Raw genomic sequence first — 16,727 nt, forward strand, 5'->3', positions numbered from 1 at the left:
ATTGCTAGTTTGACAATCCAACCCTTGCCTTTGCTGTAGAATCTAGTTCATCTATTATGACAGCAAAATATTCTAAAATGTATTAATAATCATAGATTTAATGATAAAAGGCTTGAAGGTCATTCTTCCTATGATCATCAGAAAAAAGGTTACAGAGTCTTGTTTGAGGGGATGTTAATAGATTAGCACCATAAACTCAGGGATCAACTTAACAAAAAAAAAATCTCTTGCTCCAAGTACCTATGTGTAAATGTGTTCTAAAAATAGCTCTTATCTGACAAAAGAGTAATCATCACGCTTTCATCCTGTCTAACATGTTCTACATAATTCAAATCAACTTACATTTCTTCACACAACATGCCTATACTACTCTCTTCTATGAGGTTCTTTTCCCTCACTTCATACACAGCTCTCTCTCGAGATGCATATACACATCCATCATATATATAGCTTTATATACATACACACACACACACACACACACACACACACATATATTTATATATATATATATAGAGAGAGAGAGTGAGAGAGAGAGAGAAAGAGAGAGAGGGGGTATATCATGCATCTATAATAATAATGTAAAATATCTGGCAGAAGAATTCTGCTACTTTGCATTTATTTATAGTGTCACATTATACCTTGCATGCTTTCTCTAGTTCTTGCATACATATTCTTTTTCTTATGACAATTTAGTCTATTTTATTTTGAAATTCCTAGCTGTTGTATTACTTTTTCCTTTTTTCTCTCTGCTTCAATTGTATATTATGTTTTTTTTTTTACAAACAGTCAGTGGTGATCGGTGCAGTTAATGCATGTAAATAAATAAAAATAAACAATTACACAAACAAATACATAAATGCATATATAAGCAAATAAATGAACGATTGAATAAATAAATCAATCAACAAAATGGCAGAGGATATATAAAAAATTCCTTGACTATGACCCAGATGACCTGTCTTTGATTACTGGTGAGGGTGCTGGAGGGACTGCGCAAGGATGATAAAAATGAGCAGCCAATAGAGATAGTTCAACTACCTGCATCTGAAATACCTTCTGGCAGGTAAGTGATCTTTCATAGCACTGAGCCTATCCAGTGCATGTGCTAGCTGTGCACCACTTAGTTGCTCAACAGTGACTGTGGAGCTTGCAGCCACATACATACATACATATATATATATATATATATATATATATATATATATATATATATATATATAGGGAGATAGGATAGCCTGCAAAAGGAATGCAGGAGCTTAATGCGAAAGACCCATTTTCATCACTAGGGTGTATGGGCTGATTAGGCTCCTGCCCCAGCCAAGAAACAAACAGCTCTCATTGGCCTGTTGGGTGAATTAATGGACCTGGCTGTCCCTATACAATGAAGAAACAAATGAATGGATGGGGTTCTAGTAGGTAATCTGACAGATCATGAAAGCATCTAAGATGTGAGTTTTGTATTTTTTTTTTGGACCCAAGAATGTTTGAGCTTGCCGAGAAGAAAAAAATTGCTCAAATCCTCCATTTTGGGGTAAAAGTCTCCCAGTACTGATCTGTGCTGCTTCATTTTCCACAGGTGTGGTATTTCTGAATTAAAATTAAGATTGCTATTATTAAATACTACTTTCTTTGTTTACAGTTTAAGAGGAACTTCATAAGCTGTTTAGCATTGGAGAGCATAAGAAGCCTAACAATGCATTCCCATGAAGTTTTTAGTCCTTGTAATTTAAGTACGAAGAACCCCAAGACATACTGAACATTTACAAGTTACCCTTATCCAAAAGGGACAAGGGTAAAAAAAAGCAGGGTTGTATTTAATGTTTCCTATCTATTCATCCATATTATGTTGTAATACAGTAAGAATGTGGAGAGGAGGATGATTCCATAGAAGTGGTATTCTCTGTGATCCGTATCTATCCCTCCAACAAGTAAGGTTTCTGTTGCAGAATGGATTAAGATATCTTTGGCATGTACTTATGTGACCATCGGACTTCTAAATGTGCAGTAGATCTGAAAGGCTAGAGTTTAGTGAGGTTCTGTATCTGAGTCAGAGTTCACCTTTCAGTAATCTGTATGATACCAAGAAGAGGAACAAAGCTTTGAGATGGTCAGCATAGTTTATTATGTGTTTGTATGAGTACACATCTGCGGGGCCATTATACTCACTGATCAGCCTTGTAAATTCTGAATGATCACATCTCTGGACCTAGATACTATGCTTTTAATAAAAGGCTATACAATGAAAAAGGACATTCTTTCAATAGTAGATACATGGTGATTGAAATATTTGTTTGCTTACATAGTTTACCAAGTACTTAAACATGGTCCTTAACCACAGAATACATTTTCAGGAGTATGTGTTTTTTTTTTTTTTTTTTTTTGCAAACCCTTATTGGTTTTGGAAATAAAATAAACAGAAGTAAATAATATATACATTCTTTGATAACAGCAATATAATTAAAATTGTACTTTCCATATGTCCCAAATTTCCTAATTCATCTGCCTTCAGATATTATGGACTGCACATGACATTGTTGTTAATAAGTCAATATTTGATTCAATTATTTCAGCCTGCTTTCTGTGGATGACAGGAACATTTGAAATCCTAATGGAATTCAGCATTATACAATGTGCTCAGAACTAAATATAGCATCTTCTGTTACTAGAAGTAAGAAATACTTATAAAGTACCCCTAGCATTCTTCAAGTGAAGTTTTGGTTGCCTAATTTCAATTCCTATTCATATCTCCTGAGAGAAGACAGAAAGCCATAAGAAATCTAAGCTATGCCTTTGAAAATGCATATCTCAATAAAACATCTGCTTCAGACACACATTAGTTGGGAAAATTGCATTCACTTTCCTAGTTAGGAAAATAAATATTTTCTTCTTGAATTCAACACATGAATAAATGGATTAGCTTATTAACTTTGTTACAGAATTCTTAACTAAGTCTTTATGGTTTTCTGATATATTTCATTTTCTGTTGCTTTTTTTATTTTTTCACAGTGTAAAATGTCAAGGTATTGTTACTTTTTAAAATGTTTGGCAGAAAACTAAACAAAAGTAATTGTTTATGAAGTTATCTTTTTTACAGAGTAGGAATACTAACAGGTCTTCTGTTGTTTCAGATAACACAGCTGGAATTCTAACAAGAAGCCATAATTTCAGTCTACAAGAACAGGCTGTTTTTTATTTGCCTATTGTGATTAAGGACAGTGGACTTCCAGCCCTAAGCAGCAGCAGCACAGTCACAATCAGAGTTTGTGACTGTGGTTCATCAGGGACACCTGAGTCATGCTCTGTGGAAACCCTTGCCCTACCATTTGGTCTCAGTACAGGAGCCTTCATTTCTATTATGGCTTGTGGTCTCATAATATTAGGTATGTATGTTCCCTGCTGTAGAATGTTAACTGTTGCATGTTTTTTAATATACTGAATATGGCTGAATAGTTGAAAAAAGCATACTAAACTACTTATAATATTATTACTGCAGCAAATTAAATGTCATTATAAAATGCCAGATGATTACAAAATTTCAGATGATGATTAATTAGAAAAGATAAATAACAACTAAGCATTATGCCTGCTTGCTGCTTGTTATCCTATACCTACTAGTTACTCCCAGCTTTGTAAATGTGATTTGCATAATATACTAAATAAAAAGGCAAACCATCAAAATGTTACATTTTCAAGACTGATTTGGTTTGAAGAAATTACCTGCAGCAATAATATGCATATATATTTTCAGGCAGAATATATGCATTCATCAAGAATAATTCTGCATCAAAATGAGACACTGCAGACCTTTTTTGTGGTTTTACATAACTGATAAATCTGTGCCTTTAGCAAAATGCATTCTTCCTAAAGCTGTAGTATGCACATTTGCACATAATCAAGTCATACTCAAGCACAAGATAAGGGAGCGGGTTATGTTAGTTTAATGGTTTCTGTCTCTTTGTCATTGCCTACATTCATTAAAGAACCTCTGAAGAAGAAAATAAGTGGAACAAAGATGTGTAAATGTCCATTGAGACATGTAAAAACAGGTTATAAATGGATCAAGGTAAAAGACAAGGAGGTGGAATTATACTACCTTCCTTTTGCATAAGGGAAATAAAGAGATACAAAGAAATATGAACCTTGATTCAAAGAGCTGAGACCTCTAGTTCATTGTCAAGTAAGGGGATGATAATCTTTGGTTAGCCAATGACATTAACAGAAGAAAAGATTGTACATTTGTAATGTAATATGGTAACAACGGCAAAAGAGAAGGATGAAAGACCTTCTGTGTAGTGTGCGGAAAATCCAAATGTATAATGCAAGAATGCTATGCTGCAATACTTTCAAAAGTGAAATAAGGATTCAATAGTCTACAGGTTTCTTCACTGCTTGTCATTATTATAAAGGATTATGATACTCCCATTGCTAACCTGATTAATATGTCTTTTTCAAAATGGATGCTAAGAAATTCACCTCAAGAAGATTGAGAGGTGACATTTGTTCTCAATATCGAGAACACATAACATCCAGTTGCAATCATACATCCAATCATAATTTTTTTGTAATACATGGAGATTTGAGTGCTTCGTATACTACTAGTTACTGAAAAAAAATGTGGAGTGTTGTGCTGGCTTTGAAAACCAGTAAAGTAGATGGAAGGTGTTGGCAAACAGAGAGAGGGAGCTGTCCTTTCACATTTCCTGTGTAAGAGAAGCAGTTGTTTTTTAACATTAATGGTTGTAATTCTATAGATGGCAGGCAGAAACAAAGCTGAAATTAAGTCATCTTGCTGCTGTTGCTTACCGGCCAGCTGGCTGGTCAGCTGTTAAGCCCAGTGGAGACTTGTCCTTGCAATATTAAGTCTTGCACTAGAGTTGTACTGCACCAGGGTGTCTTTTAACTGGTTTTGGAGTGTAATCACGCTGTTCCATGCTCTACAGTGTATTTATTTGACTATTATAGACAATGCACAGTATCTGTATCTTACATAGTGTACATAGTTACTTAATTTTTTTTTCCTTTTTTTTGAAAAGGAGGAATTTTGGTACTTAAGTATTATCGCAACCAGATTTTTGTGGTAATACTGTTTGCTTTTCAATGTCTACATAGTACCGAAAATACAAAGAAAACCAAACAGACACTGTTTTCTTTTATACTGAAGTTTGTTTAGGCAGGGTTATAACTTCAAAAATTGAAAAATTAATATTTTAGTGAAGGTGTTGCCGATACGAATTCTCGCAATCAGATTCTATGCCGGTCATGTTTTACCGCAGTTTCATGGTTGGGCACTTCACAGTGGCTGCAAAGATATATGAAGAACAGATAACAGGGGCTACTGACTGACACAGGTAGACATACACAATAGAAGACACCAAAATAAAAGTTTGTGACACGGTGAAGGAGTTACTTTTCGCAGAGCTGGGACAGCCGGTTGTTGTCATTTGCCATTACTTCCTGAAAGCCATTACACACTCAGAAGGAAAACTCACACAAGGGAGAGTATTTTAAAAGGAGGATGTCATCTTTGAGGATGCAAAGTATGACATGGGGATGAGGACAGTATGTCACAAAGCAGGAATCAGATTTTCAAGCTTGTTTAACTTCCGAAATTTCGGACAAAGTTACTTGCACCCAGTAAGGCTTACACTAACTTCCACACTCCCAACTGTGATTCGCAACTGTATGTATGGCTATTTCACACCATTGGCTGACAAAGAACGTTCAGTGGGCAGCCTTGCAAGAAGTGACACACTGCTAGTAAAGAGCACGAAGAAACAACAACAGTATGTCGTGTACTTTGTGTTGATAGCCCTCCAGAAAACAACCTGTTTTGTTAAAGAAAACACACTGTATTCCAATTCAAGCACATTTACCAATATCTTTACCGATCGGGAAACAACCGCTGTTAGCACAAAAATCTGGTTGCGATAATACGTAAGTACCGGAATTTTTCCTGCAGTCTGCTAAACTATGCTAAAGTATATGCCTCACTATCAGGGAAAGATACATACTAAAGAAAAGATGGCTTTTCTTCCCTCACAATATAAAGCTGTCTTAAACTTTAAGCTAATACTCAAAAAAGTATTTTGAATTATTTGAATTATTAGTTCAAAGCAAGTCGGAACTTGTCTGATGAAGATTTTGTTAATCTACATCATATGGTCTATAACAAAGACACAGTATACAAATCAAAGTCAGCTTAGATTTCTTATGCTTCTTTAAGTAAGTCCTTTGTAACAGTGCCACATACACTACAGCTCAAAATGCTGTGGAGCTTCACAACATAAAGGAAATTGTATTATTCAACAGGCCATGCACACAGCAGAAAAATATACATATTGTTCACTCTCAGGCAATTTAAAGAAGCTGTAATGTCATTCTGTAAGCCTCAAAGCTCAAGGGTCACATTCTACTATACTATATCACAGAAGGATGGATTCCTACAGACGTTAAGGATGGCACATCTTCCATGTATTTTGATTCTGTCATTTCATGTAGCAGAACAAATTTTTACACAAGGTATCAGAAACCGAATATGAACATCAATTATGTCAAGCAAGTGTCATTTTCATGTAAGAAAACCACCTTTAGATTACTCACATGCAGCCATAAAATCCCCAAAGAAAAATATATTTACAGGGGTGGACTTGTCTGCTGTGAAAAATAGAAGAATGTCACACAAGCAAGCCCTACTAGAACCTGACATAGTTAAAAGAACCCAACATTACTTCAAAGTAACATAATAATTGACTGAACAGAGTACTTTGGGAGGATAAAATAGTAAAACAGCCATTCATAATGTCATTTGTTTGCCATGTTGAAAAGAATTACATCATGCTGGTATTAATGCAATATTCTATGAATAACTTATTAAGAAACTACTAAATATTTGAAACTTGTCAACTGTCCTTATCTGACATTAATGGTTGATACTTAGTAGACTCCTGTTAAGTATGCAATCTCATGTACAGGGCAAAATCCTACTTAACAGACTGTGCTCAGAAATGCATATCAACTGCCTACTTACTTCCAACTCTGTCATATGCTCACCATCTTTGCAAATTTGCATTCAACCAACTTGCAAAATGTGAACAGTCCTACAATAAAATAGCTAAATTTGCTAAAAGTATAAAGAGTAAAACCCACCACTGCCATAAAACAACTCAAATGGCCTTTATACTCAAATTATCTCGACTACTGTCAACTCATAATAGCACATAAAAGTGCTATATTTTAGAACAGTTCATTCATCTGATAAATGCCTGTCTTATATCACTCCATCCCACGGCTTCCATATTGTCTCCTTTTTCTCTAGCTATGTTACTAAAACCTAGAACTCTAGCTATGTTACTAAAACCTAGAACTCAGTATCCACCCCTGTCTGATAGATCAGCTAACCAACCTCTTCAAGTCCTCACTAAAATTATATGTAAAAAATACCTGGATCTGTCCCTGCGCCTCTCCCTTTGGATAAATCTTTTCTATCTCTAATAGTCTCCACTCCATTCATATTTTATTCCCATATCCCTGTATAATTATATATGACCTTGCTCATTAGATATAATCGCTATTCCCTTAGTTAATCAAGTTTAAATTCCTCTTACTCTGCACTGCCATTTACTTAATCTCTCTTAGCCCCAAATAAGATTATTTTCCTTTGTAAACCTCACACTTCAAAAATAAAACATAAATATAAATAAATAACTAAATAAAAATACTGTATTTGGTTCCAGAAGCTGATATACTCTACAGCAATATAATATGCTCTTCCAAATGCTTCTAGAATGTTAAAGACTCTACTAGGATTTACATTAAGTATATGTATATATATCATTTTACATGGTGATACATATCTCTTCTAACAGCTACTATAATATCACCTAAATTACACAATATTCCATTATGTTCCTTACCTTAAGAACAAGAATTGTTCAATGTTTTATTATATCTGTGTGTCTTTTATCTGTGTTCAACTGCATACTGTATCAACCAGCAGCAATAAAGCCTACCTGGCCCGTTTAAACCGTGCGGACATCGCACTATGATCGGCACATGTTAGCACACTGTTTTGGATTCAGTAAGCAGCTCTACATGGTGTGAAGAGCTTTGCACAGCTGTGCAAACAAGGTAAACACCATGGCATGCAAATTTCATCATAAGCAGCTGAATTGTATACTAATCAAGTAATCCGAGGTGGAGGAGCTATTCAACAATCTGTAAAGCAACTGTGTAGACTCAGTGCTGGTCTTTCCTGCAAATTCCAAAACCTGTTGGAATACAGCCATAGAAAGGAGTCTACACATAAAAAATGTGAGGGGCTGCTGTTGCTCTAATTCATGTATATGTGCAACAGGCTGAAGTCTATGCTGCTGCTACCATATTTCCCAGAAAATAAGACCAGGGGCCGGATTCATGAAGGCTTGCACAGACCCTAAGAGTAGAGTAAGACTCCAGCAAGCCAACATGTCCGCTGAGCGATCCAGGAACAGCCGGCAGGGGCGGGCAACTGAGCTCTCCAAACTAGTCCTACACGGACAGGGCTGGGATATGCAAATTACCTCAACTGCAGGTGAAAGCCATGCAAATGAGGTAAAATTGCGATCCAGGAAACCCAAACCTGTCCGAGTAGTGGTAGTGTTATTTGCAGAAATGTACTCAAGTTGATAACTGAGTACAGTTCTGCAAATAGCAAAACGGAGCTGTGTCAGCTGGAAAAAAAGCATGCATTCACAGGAGGAAGCATGCCAATGGCCAAAAATATGGCCTTTGGCAATGGGAAGTGATGCAAATGAAAAATAAAATAACTTTTTTTTTTTAATCCCAATTTCCAGGGTTTAACCATAGCGCAGCGCTGCGCAAACACGCAGCGCCCTAAAAAGCAGAAAATTAATAATTAAGATCAACAAATGTGGATTTCATAGCTAAAATGAATTTACAATGCAAGGGAAAGGCAGGCTGAAGACAACATAGCCACAGAGTAGAGGTTGCTAAGGGGGGAAGCTCAGTCTAAGAGATGAAACTAAGCATTAGTAGGCAATCCTATGCAAATGAGAGTTATTATAGTGAATCGCAAGTTTCCATAACAAATGAGCACAGTCAGTGGAGTGTAGGAGTAGGATAAGGGGAGTAACAGAGTAGAAGATAGGTGACATCACAAGGGGGGTATGTATGAAAGGAGTGCAGCTCATTGGAGCAGAGTGATATGTGTCAGCTTACATTTACATAATAGTGAAAGAGGTGTGTCAACAGGTAGGCCAGGTAAAGTCAAGAAATCGAAGGTGTATGCTGTGGATAACACCAAAGTTTCTTGCTGAGCGTGCATGTGCTCATGTGCGTGCCAGTGAACCCGAGTAAAACAGTGTGCTTGCATGTAGGCGTGTGTGCTCGTGTGTAGGCATGAGTAAGCATATGTAAGGCTGTGTAAACAGTTGTAAGCGCATTTGCACCAGTGTGCACACGTTTTAACAAGAATAAGCAAGTTATTGTCCGTGTAAGCATGTGTGCATGCGTGTGAGCTGGTGTGCGCATGTTTGCGTTTGTTTGCACGGTGCTGCCCCCTGAGGAAACAGAAAGGGAAAAGGAAGCACAACAAATAGTAGGAAGTTAACCAGGGAGTACTAGCAGAGCTAGCAGATGAAAACAATCAGAATCAGGCAATTACACAGGCATTACACTAGCCCAGCCCAGCACTTAAAACTCAGCAAAAAACATTCCAGTATGTTTTTCTCAGACACACTGCAACACTGCAATAAGCTAATAGAAGTGAAAACTGAAAAAGCTTTACTGAGACAAAGAAATGTTAGGGGCTGCCATTGCTATCATAAGGTGACATATGCAACATGCTGAGGGTGGTGACAATGCAAATGTTGCTGAACAACCCACAGTGAGGAGACGGAGAAGAGTGCACAGGCCTAGGGTAACCTACCAGGGGCTACATGAGCTGGAGATAGTGGAGCGCTATAGAGTGGACAGAGACCTCATGCAGCAAATTGTTGAGCTGTGCAGGCCATGCCTCACACACAGAATCAACAGAGGGGAACCCATCCCAGAGGAAACCAAGGTATGTGCTGGCCTAAGAATATTAGCAACAGGTACCTTCCAGAGACCAACTGGCGATATGATGAGGATTTCACAGGCATCAGCATTTAGGGTACTGCACCAGTTCCTGAATGCCATGGCAGCACATGTCAGTGATCATGTATATTTCCCCAATTCCCGTGAGGTATTGGCCAGCAATATGCATCTCTTCCAGCAAATAGCGGAATACCCTGAGCTAGTGGGTGCAATAGACTGCACGCACATTCGCATCAAAGCACCAGCCGGTCAGCAGGGTAGGGTCTACTATAACCACAAGGGTTACCCCGCCATTAACTGCCAGGTCGTGTGTGATGCCCAGGGCATAATAATGAATGTGTGTAGTGGCTGCCGTGGAAGCTACCATGACTCCCATATCTGGCATCTGACACAGCTGTACCAGACATTTGCCAATGGGTACATCCCTCATGGTCACCTAGTGGGGGATGCTGGATATGCACTCAAGCCGTGGCTAATGACACCCATCAGAAATGCACACACACCTGAATAGGAATGCCATAATGAGGCACATGCACAAACACAAAATATAATCAAGCGTGTGTTTGGGCTGCTCAAGTCACGGTTCTGGTACCTGGACACATCTGGTGGAGCCTTGCAGTACTCACCAACTACATGTACCCAAATAGTCATGGTATGTGCTATGCTACACAATATGATCCTGTGAAAACAACTGCAGCAGGAGCAGCATAGGGCCGGGCACAACAGCCCCCCACCATTGCCAAGGCCATCACAGGCAGAGCGTGACTCAGAGGAGGAACAACCTGAGCCTGCCCCAGTAAGCAGAAGGAGGAGTGCCCAGTATGCTTTGGCCTTGGCAAAGAGGCAACGTATAGCATATACACTGGCTCAGTAGGAACCCTGGAAATGATACCTCTCTCCGACTTGCACATATAGTAAAAGCGATGCCTAACTTGACACTACCTGTTAACAAACATGTATAGGGAGTGTAAAATGTCCATCTGACAAAGGCAGCCCTGCAGCACCACCTTAGGCATGATTGCTATGTGTTAAGCAATATAAAGCACTGCTAAACAGCTCTCACCACTATTTAGTATATGTAAACAAAATTGCACACACTAAGTAGCACAACTACAGGCAATGTTCAGCAATATTGTGCACTGTCCAGCAATGTTGTGCAAGTCTGGTCAAATGTGGGTATAGTTCATCAAAAGCAGGTTAACAAGTTCATATTTGCTTCACTTTTCTTGAAGCAGTCTGTTCTGGCATGTATGAAAATATGAAGCAGTGACAGTCCCCAAACCAACAATACAGTGCACTATAGTCAGAGTACAGAAACACTAAACCACGACAGTATGTCAATGGTCAGCTTGTATGAAAAAATGTTGATAAGTCAAAGCTAAGTATCTCATGGAAACCTTGCAGGCATAGCATAATCCCTGTTGAGTTAAGACATAAAAGTGAGGCCTGAAGTAATAATAGAACCTGATATTCAACATGCATATAGTATAAATGTTAATATTGGTAATGTTCACACACATCAACAAACTTAGTGGACCTCAGACAGCAACATACTGCAAGGTCACACTGGGCATGCTCACACACTTGAAACTATGAGACAAATGTCAGGCAACAAAACACTGAAAGTCTGAACTGGGCATGCTCACACACTTAGGGCAAGTTTGAGTACATCAGTGGGCGACACATATCCCTCAGTTGCAAGTGTCAACCCAGGAACCTCGCACTATTCACCAATAAACCATGTGCACACAGTGATATGACAACAGACACAATATAATACAGTGAAATCCTATCACAATCAAACATGTTATGCAGAAACCTAGGTTGTTCATAGGAAGTGGTAAAGCAAAGAAGAAACAAAACCTGCAATCAGTACCATCACTGAACAATGTGCATCCCGAACATTAGCATAGGTTCAGAGGTCGACACTAGGCTATCTGCCCTAAGTTATGTAGAAGCCTAGCCACAGTGTGATTGTATTCTGAAATCATGCTAGATCAATAGTCTGTGCCTGTTAATAGTAGGTCACATAAGATATCTCACATATGTTCATTTCATTCTGCCTCGATGACCCGTCCACCTGTGAAGATGTCACCTGTAGGTGGTCAGCATGGGTCTGTGCATATGTGGGACTGTGATCACATTCCCAAGTGAGTGGAGTCTCTGTGATGGTAATATGCTCCTCCAGCATGTCCTATTAACATCATTGCTCACATACCTGTCCCTGGAGCATGTAGCTGTAAGGGACTTTGATATCCTCATGTGGAGCCTGTCCATAAATGCTGTGATGGACATGGCTTCAAACAAAAGGCACAGACTGCATCCAAGTAGGCAGTGAGCAACTGAGGAGAGCTGGGGTGACCATAGCCAAACTGTGCATACCATCTGTGTGAGTACCTAGATCCACTTGGTTATGTAAATCTGTGTACATTCCAGTTGCTGCAGGTGTTGGGTAAGGTATATCCAAAATGGGCCATTGTATCCAAGCATGTGCCTGATGACTATAAGGTCACAATGACCCCACCTGATCTGGATGTAAAACTGTATGGGATAAGGTTACCTAAATAGAAGGTGTGTCCAACAACATTGGCAACGTGAATGTCAAAGGCAAGAGTACTAAGTATTCATGTCCCCAAATCACAAATCACACACACTGTATGTGATGTATCATCACCTATGTGGTAATGTGTGTGCACAATGTTACTACCAAAGATGATAACTATGCATCTAAAGGAAGGTAGCTGTAGGCCATGGCCCTGGCACCAGTCATCCATCTCTGTGAGTCCCTTTCTGAGGATGCTTATGCCAGCTGTGGAGTCGATTATTGTACACAGTTTGCAGTCATCTGCAAACATGGTCATCCATATTCCTCCTGTGTTAGCCAGTATGTATCAGAAATATATACAGAACAAGAGAGGTCCCAGGACTGAGCCCTGTGGGATGCCATGTGTAACTGGTGTATAGTCAGACATGGCACCTGCAATACTGACCATGTGTGTGCTATCCATGATCCAGTTAGCAATCCATCTCGTGACATATGTGTAGATATTGAATCCAGTGATCTAATGTGTAAAGGCCAAGTGGGGTATTGTGTAGAAGTGGTGTGCAAGCTCCAGGTAGGCTGTGTAGACAACCCCGTGTATGTCTATGGACCTGTTAACTGTTTAAAGACATCAGACATCTGCAAGAGGCAAGATATGCCCACAACAACACCAAATTGTGTAGGATCCATTGTCTGTAGGTTCACAATGTGTATGTGTAAGTGTTCCATGATGATACACTCCATAGCATAGCAGACCAGGATAGTTAGGCATATATTGTGATAATGTCCAGGGTACATTGTGGCACCAGCACTCTGGAGCGTGTACACTGTAGCTGTATGCCATTCCATGGGTACACATCCTGTAGTAACTGTGATATTGAACAGTGACATAATGTGAGTGTGAAGTTTGTCATGAATCACGTGTATGCCACAGTCTGGGACACTATCTGGTCCCACTGATGCTGTGTTGTCTGCTATGGCGAGGGCAGCACACACATGTTCATCTGTGATGTCAGGGAGGCTACACCCTGTTGTGATGGACATGTGCACTGCAGGGGGGATGGTGGGGAAACATTCCCACTGAACCTGTTGTCCAGGATGCTCGCAATGTCAGTGGGTTCACTGTATCATTTGTAATTATGCAGTAACTCACAGCATATCTGTGAGTTCCCACCCAGGTCCCTGACATAACTAAATAAGCCTTGTGATTGTCCATAGTGTCTGTTGCAAGTGTCCGTTAGAAGTGGGCCTTAGATGAATCAACAAGTGATCGTAGCTATACCATAGTACTGATCAGAGATGCCTTCCTGATTGTGATTGTGCTCTATAATGTAGTAGCCTCCTCCTGTCCCTGTATAGCTCAGTAATGGCTGTGGTCCAGCAGACAGGTCCCCTGCCTTTGGAGGAGTGAGTCTTGTAGTTATCTGGGATAGCATGATCCATGAATTCCAGTAATTGTCCATAGAATGTGCTTGTAATGTATGAAGTTGTCTGAGCCATAATTAACACTGTCCCTGGGTCATTGAGGGATACCACCTCAGTTTGTACAAGTGTGACATTTGCTCATGAGAAGTATGTCACTGAGATCACAAAGGATGTGTGTGTATGGGATATGTACGTCTAGTGAGATGAATGTATGTTCCGACCTTAACAATTACAGGTATACCTCTGTTGTGGAACATAGAGTCCCCATGTGGGTGATGATCAGGTCCCACATGTTTAATCCCCTGTGGGTGTGGTGACCAGGTCTGCCCTAGCATTTAAGTGTAACAATCCTAGCAACTGTTGTGCGAGGGTGTCACTGCTTGAGTAGTATACCCAGTCAATGTTTATGTATTTGAAGTCACACAATATAATGGTGTTTGGTGAGACCTTCACATTCCCCAGTGTTCCCAGGAATAACAACTGTTTTGCCCATGTTTGGGAGTGTGGTCTGTAACAGTCTACAAACTGAAATGCAGTTTTGCCTACTCTCAGTTGCACATGTACGTTCCCCAATGCTTTGTATACTGCTGACAACTTGGACGTGTGTGTATGAATGATGTATATGGATTCCCCCCATTGTTATTGTCCGGTCCGAGTCTTGTGTCTGAAAACCATGGTATGACATAAAGCCTGTTAGTGCTGCTGTGCTTTTGTGAGCCTGAACCAGGTGTTTGTTACTGCATATATAACGACAGATTCCATATGATGTGAGTCCTGAGTGCATGCATTCTGAGGGTTAGACATCAGTTGTTGAGCACCATCAGTCTCCGTTTCCTGTACCCTGTAATGTCTATGGCTATGGTTATGTCTTCTGACCCTCACTTCAAACAGCCACTATGTGTGTGTCAAGAGCCTAAGGCAGTCTGTGAAAGCCTAGGGGTAACAGGTGCATGGCGCCCATAGCAAATGTACATGGCAATTTGAGCATGTAATCCCAGGCTGACAGACACTGGATCCCCTGTGAATGACAACAATATGTTAGGCAATTGTTAAAAGTGATCATGTCATCTGTATACTGTGACATAGTACTTGGTGAGGGTAAGATGCTACACAAGGTCAGGGTCATACTGTCCTGGGCTACATGATCAGAGAGCCCCTCTATGTCTCTTGTCATGTAGTCCAGTGAGGAACATCTGAGGGTTTACACACTAGAATGGTCAATGATGGAGCCATATTTGTATGTACGTGGACTGACAACAGTGCATGTGTCATGTGGCATATTCTGGCACCCAACACACAGCACAAAATGGCCTTTACCTTGTTCAGCCTGGTGAGTGGGATGTCAGTATGACGGACAATTAGTCACCTAATACAGGTGTATGAGGTGTGTTGTGTAGGCCTAAGGGCAGTGACTGTGTGGCACAATGACTTTGTGAACTATGTGATATGTGTGTATGGTTGTGTGTTAGCAGTTGTTTGTTTGTCTGCTTTGGATGTCTCAGCTGCTTAGGCAGAGTATATTTAGATGCTCCAAGTATGTCATTGTGTGTCAATGTATACGGTTTGCTGTTGTCATAGGTGCATGTGCGACTGTATTTGTGGTGTTTGTGGTTACTTTCACTACCTGATAGACTGTGCCAGTCATGGCTTGGGAGAGCTCAGCCTCCTGTTGGTCTATACAGTTGCACCTCTCACAGATATCTGAGTTTGTTGGTAGGAGGACAGTGTTACCTGTGTACATAAGGCAGTTGTAAAATGCATCAGAATTCCAATATGCACCAGCTGGACTGGAGATTACACACAAAACCGACCTTTGGACATGCCAGGATATGATGATGACATGCACTGTCAACTGATCACAAAGGATCAGTAGTGTGTCAAGTGTGTAAAAGAGTATAACAGGGTTTTAGTGTTCAGGTTTGTTGTTGCTGTGGAAAGATAATCTGCAAAGGAGTACAGACAGAAACATTACACCTCCTTCAGCTATGTCAGAAATATTGATGTACAGTCATATATGTACTGAGTCAGGGTCAACTGTACCTGACTGACAATGTCAGCATCCTGTCAGACAGGCCCATACATACATACCCACCTCCCAGTGACAAAAGGCCCTAACATGATATCACATGTAGAATGTGTAAACTGGTCCTCCCAATGCCAAATGAATCCCATCACGTGGATAACATTGTTTCCCCATATGTGTCATAAGTGAATGACAGGACAAACAGACACTGCACCCGAACAGTCTGTTGAGCCTCACACTCTCTACAGGATCTTACACCATTGAATGTGTTACAGCAACATGTGGCACACACCACAAGTGTTGGTGCACAACACACCATGGGAACTATATTCCTATAAGCCTACGAAGTCCGAAATGCTAGTCCATGGAGTCCATCATGATTGCAGTCAGGAACAGAGATATTGTAAACCAACAAACACACAACCCAAACATCTGTGGTATGTTAATGAGCACATCATGTTCCCCAAACCTGCTAGATATCTTGCAAGGCAGCCACCCAGGGCATACATCACTGACAGGAGCAACACAGGTCCCACATAGACTTAGAATAGCCCTTTACCAACATCACAGACACATGTTGTATCCACAAAACCTACAATCCGTGCATGAATATGTATTGTCATATGAAGGAATAGTAATTTGTCAATAGCTATATCACAC

At 39.9% G+C, this 16,727-nt stretch overlaps 1 protein-coding gene across 1 annotated transcript in view; it reads left to right on the forward strand.

Moving 5' to 3' along the window:
- LOC122798304 (cadherin-7-like) overlaps nucleotides 1-16,727 on the forward strand; it is a 1,449,445-nt gene that overhangs the window by 1,237,114 nt on the left and 195,604 nt on the right. The window contains exon 11 of the mRNA XM_044067131.1: nucleotides 3,132-3,383. Within this exon, the coding sequence (XP_043923066.1) occupies nucleotides 3,132-3,383 (252 nt within the window). The remainder of the gene's footprint in view (nucleotides 1-3,131; nucleotides 3,384-16,727) is intronic.

The sequence above is a fragment of the Protopterus annectens genome, chromosome 3.part1 (assembly GCF_019279795.1).
Source record: "Protopterus annectens isolate FY-2018-M chromosome 3.part1, PAN1.0, whole genome shotgun sequence".
Classification (NCBI taxonomy): Eukaryota; Metazoa; Chordata; order Ceratodontiformes; family Protopteridae; genus Protopterus; species Protopterus annectens.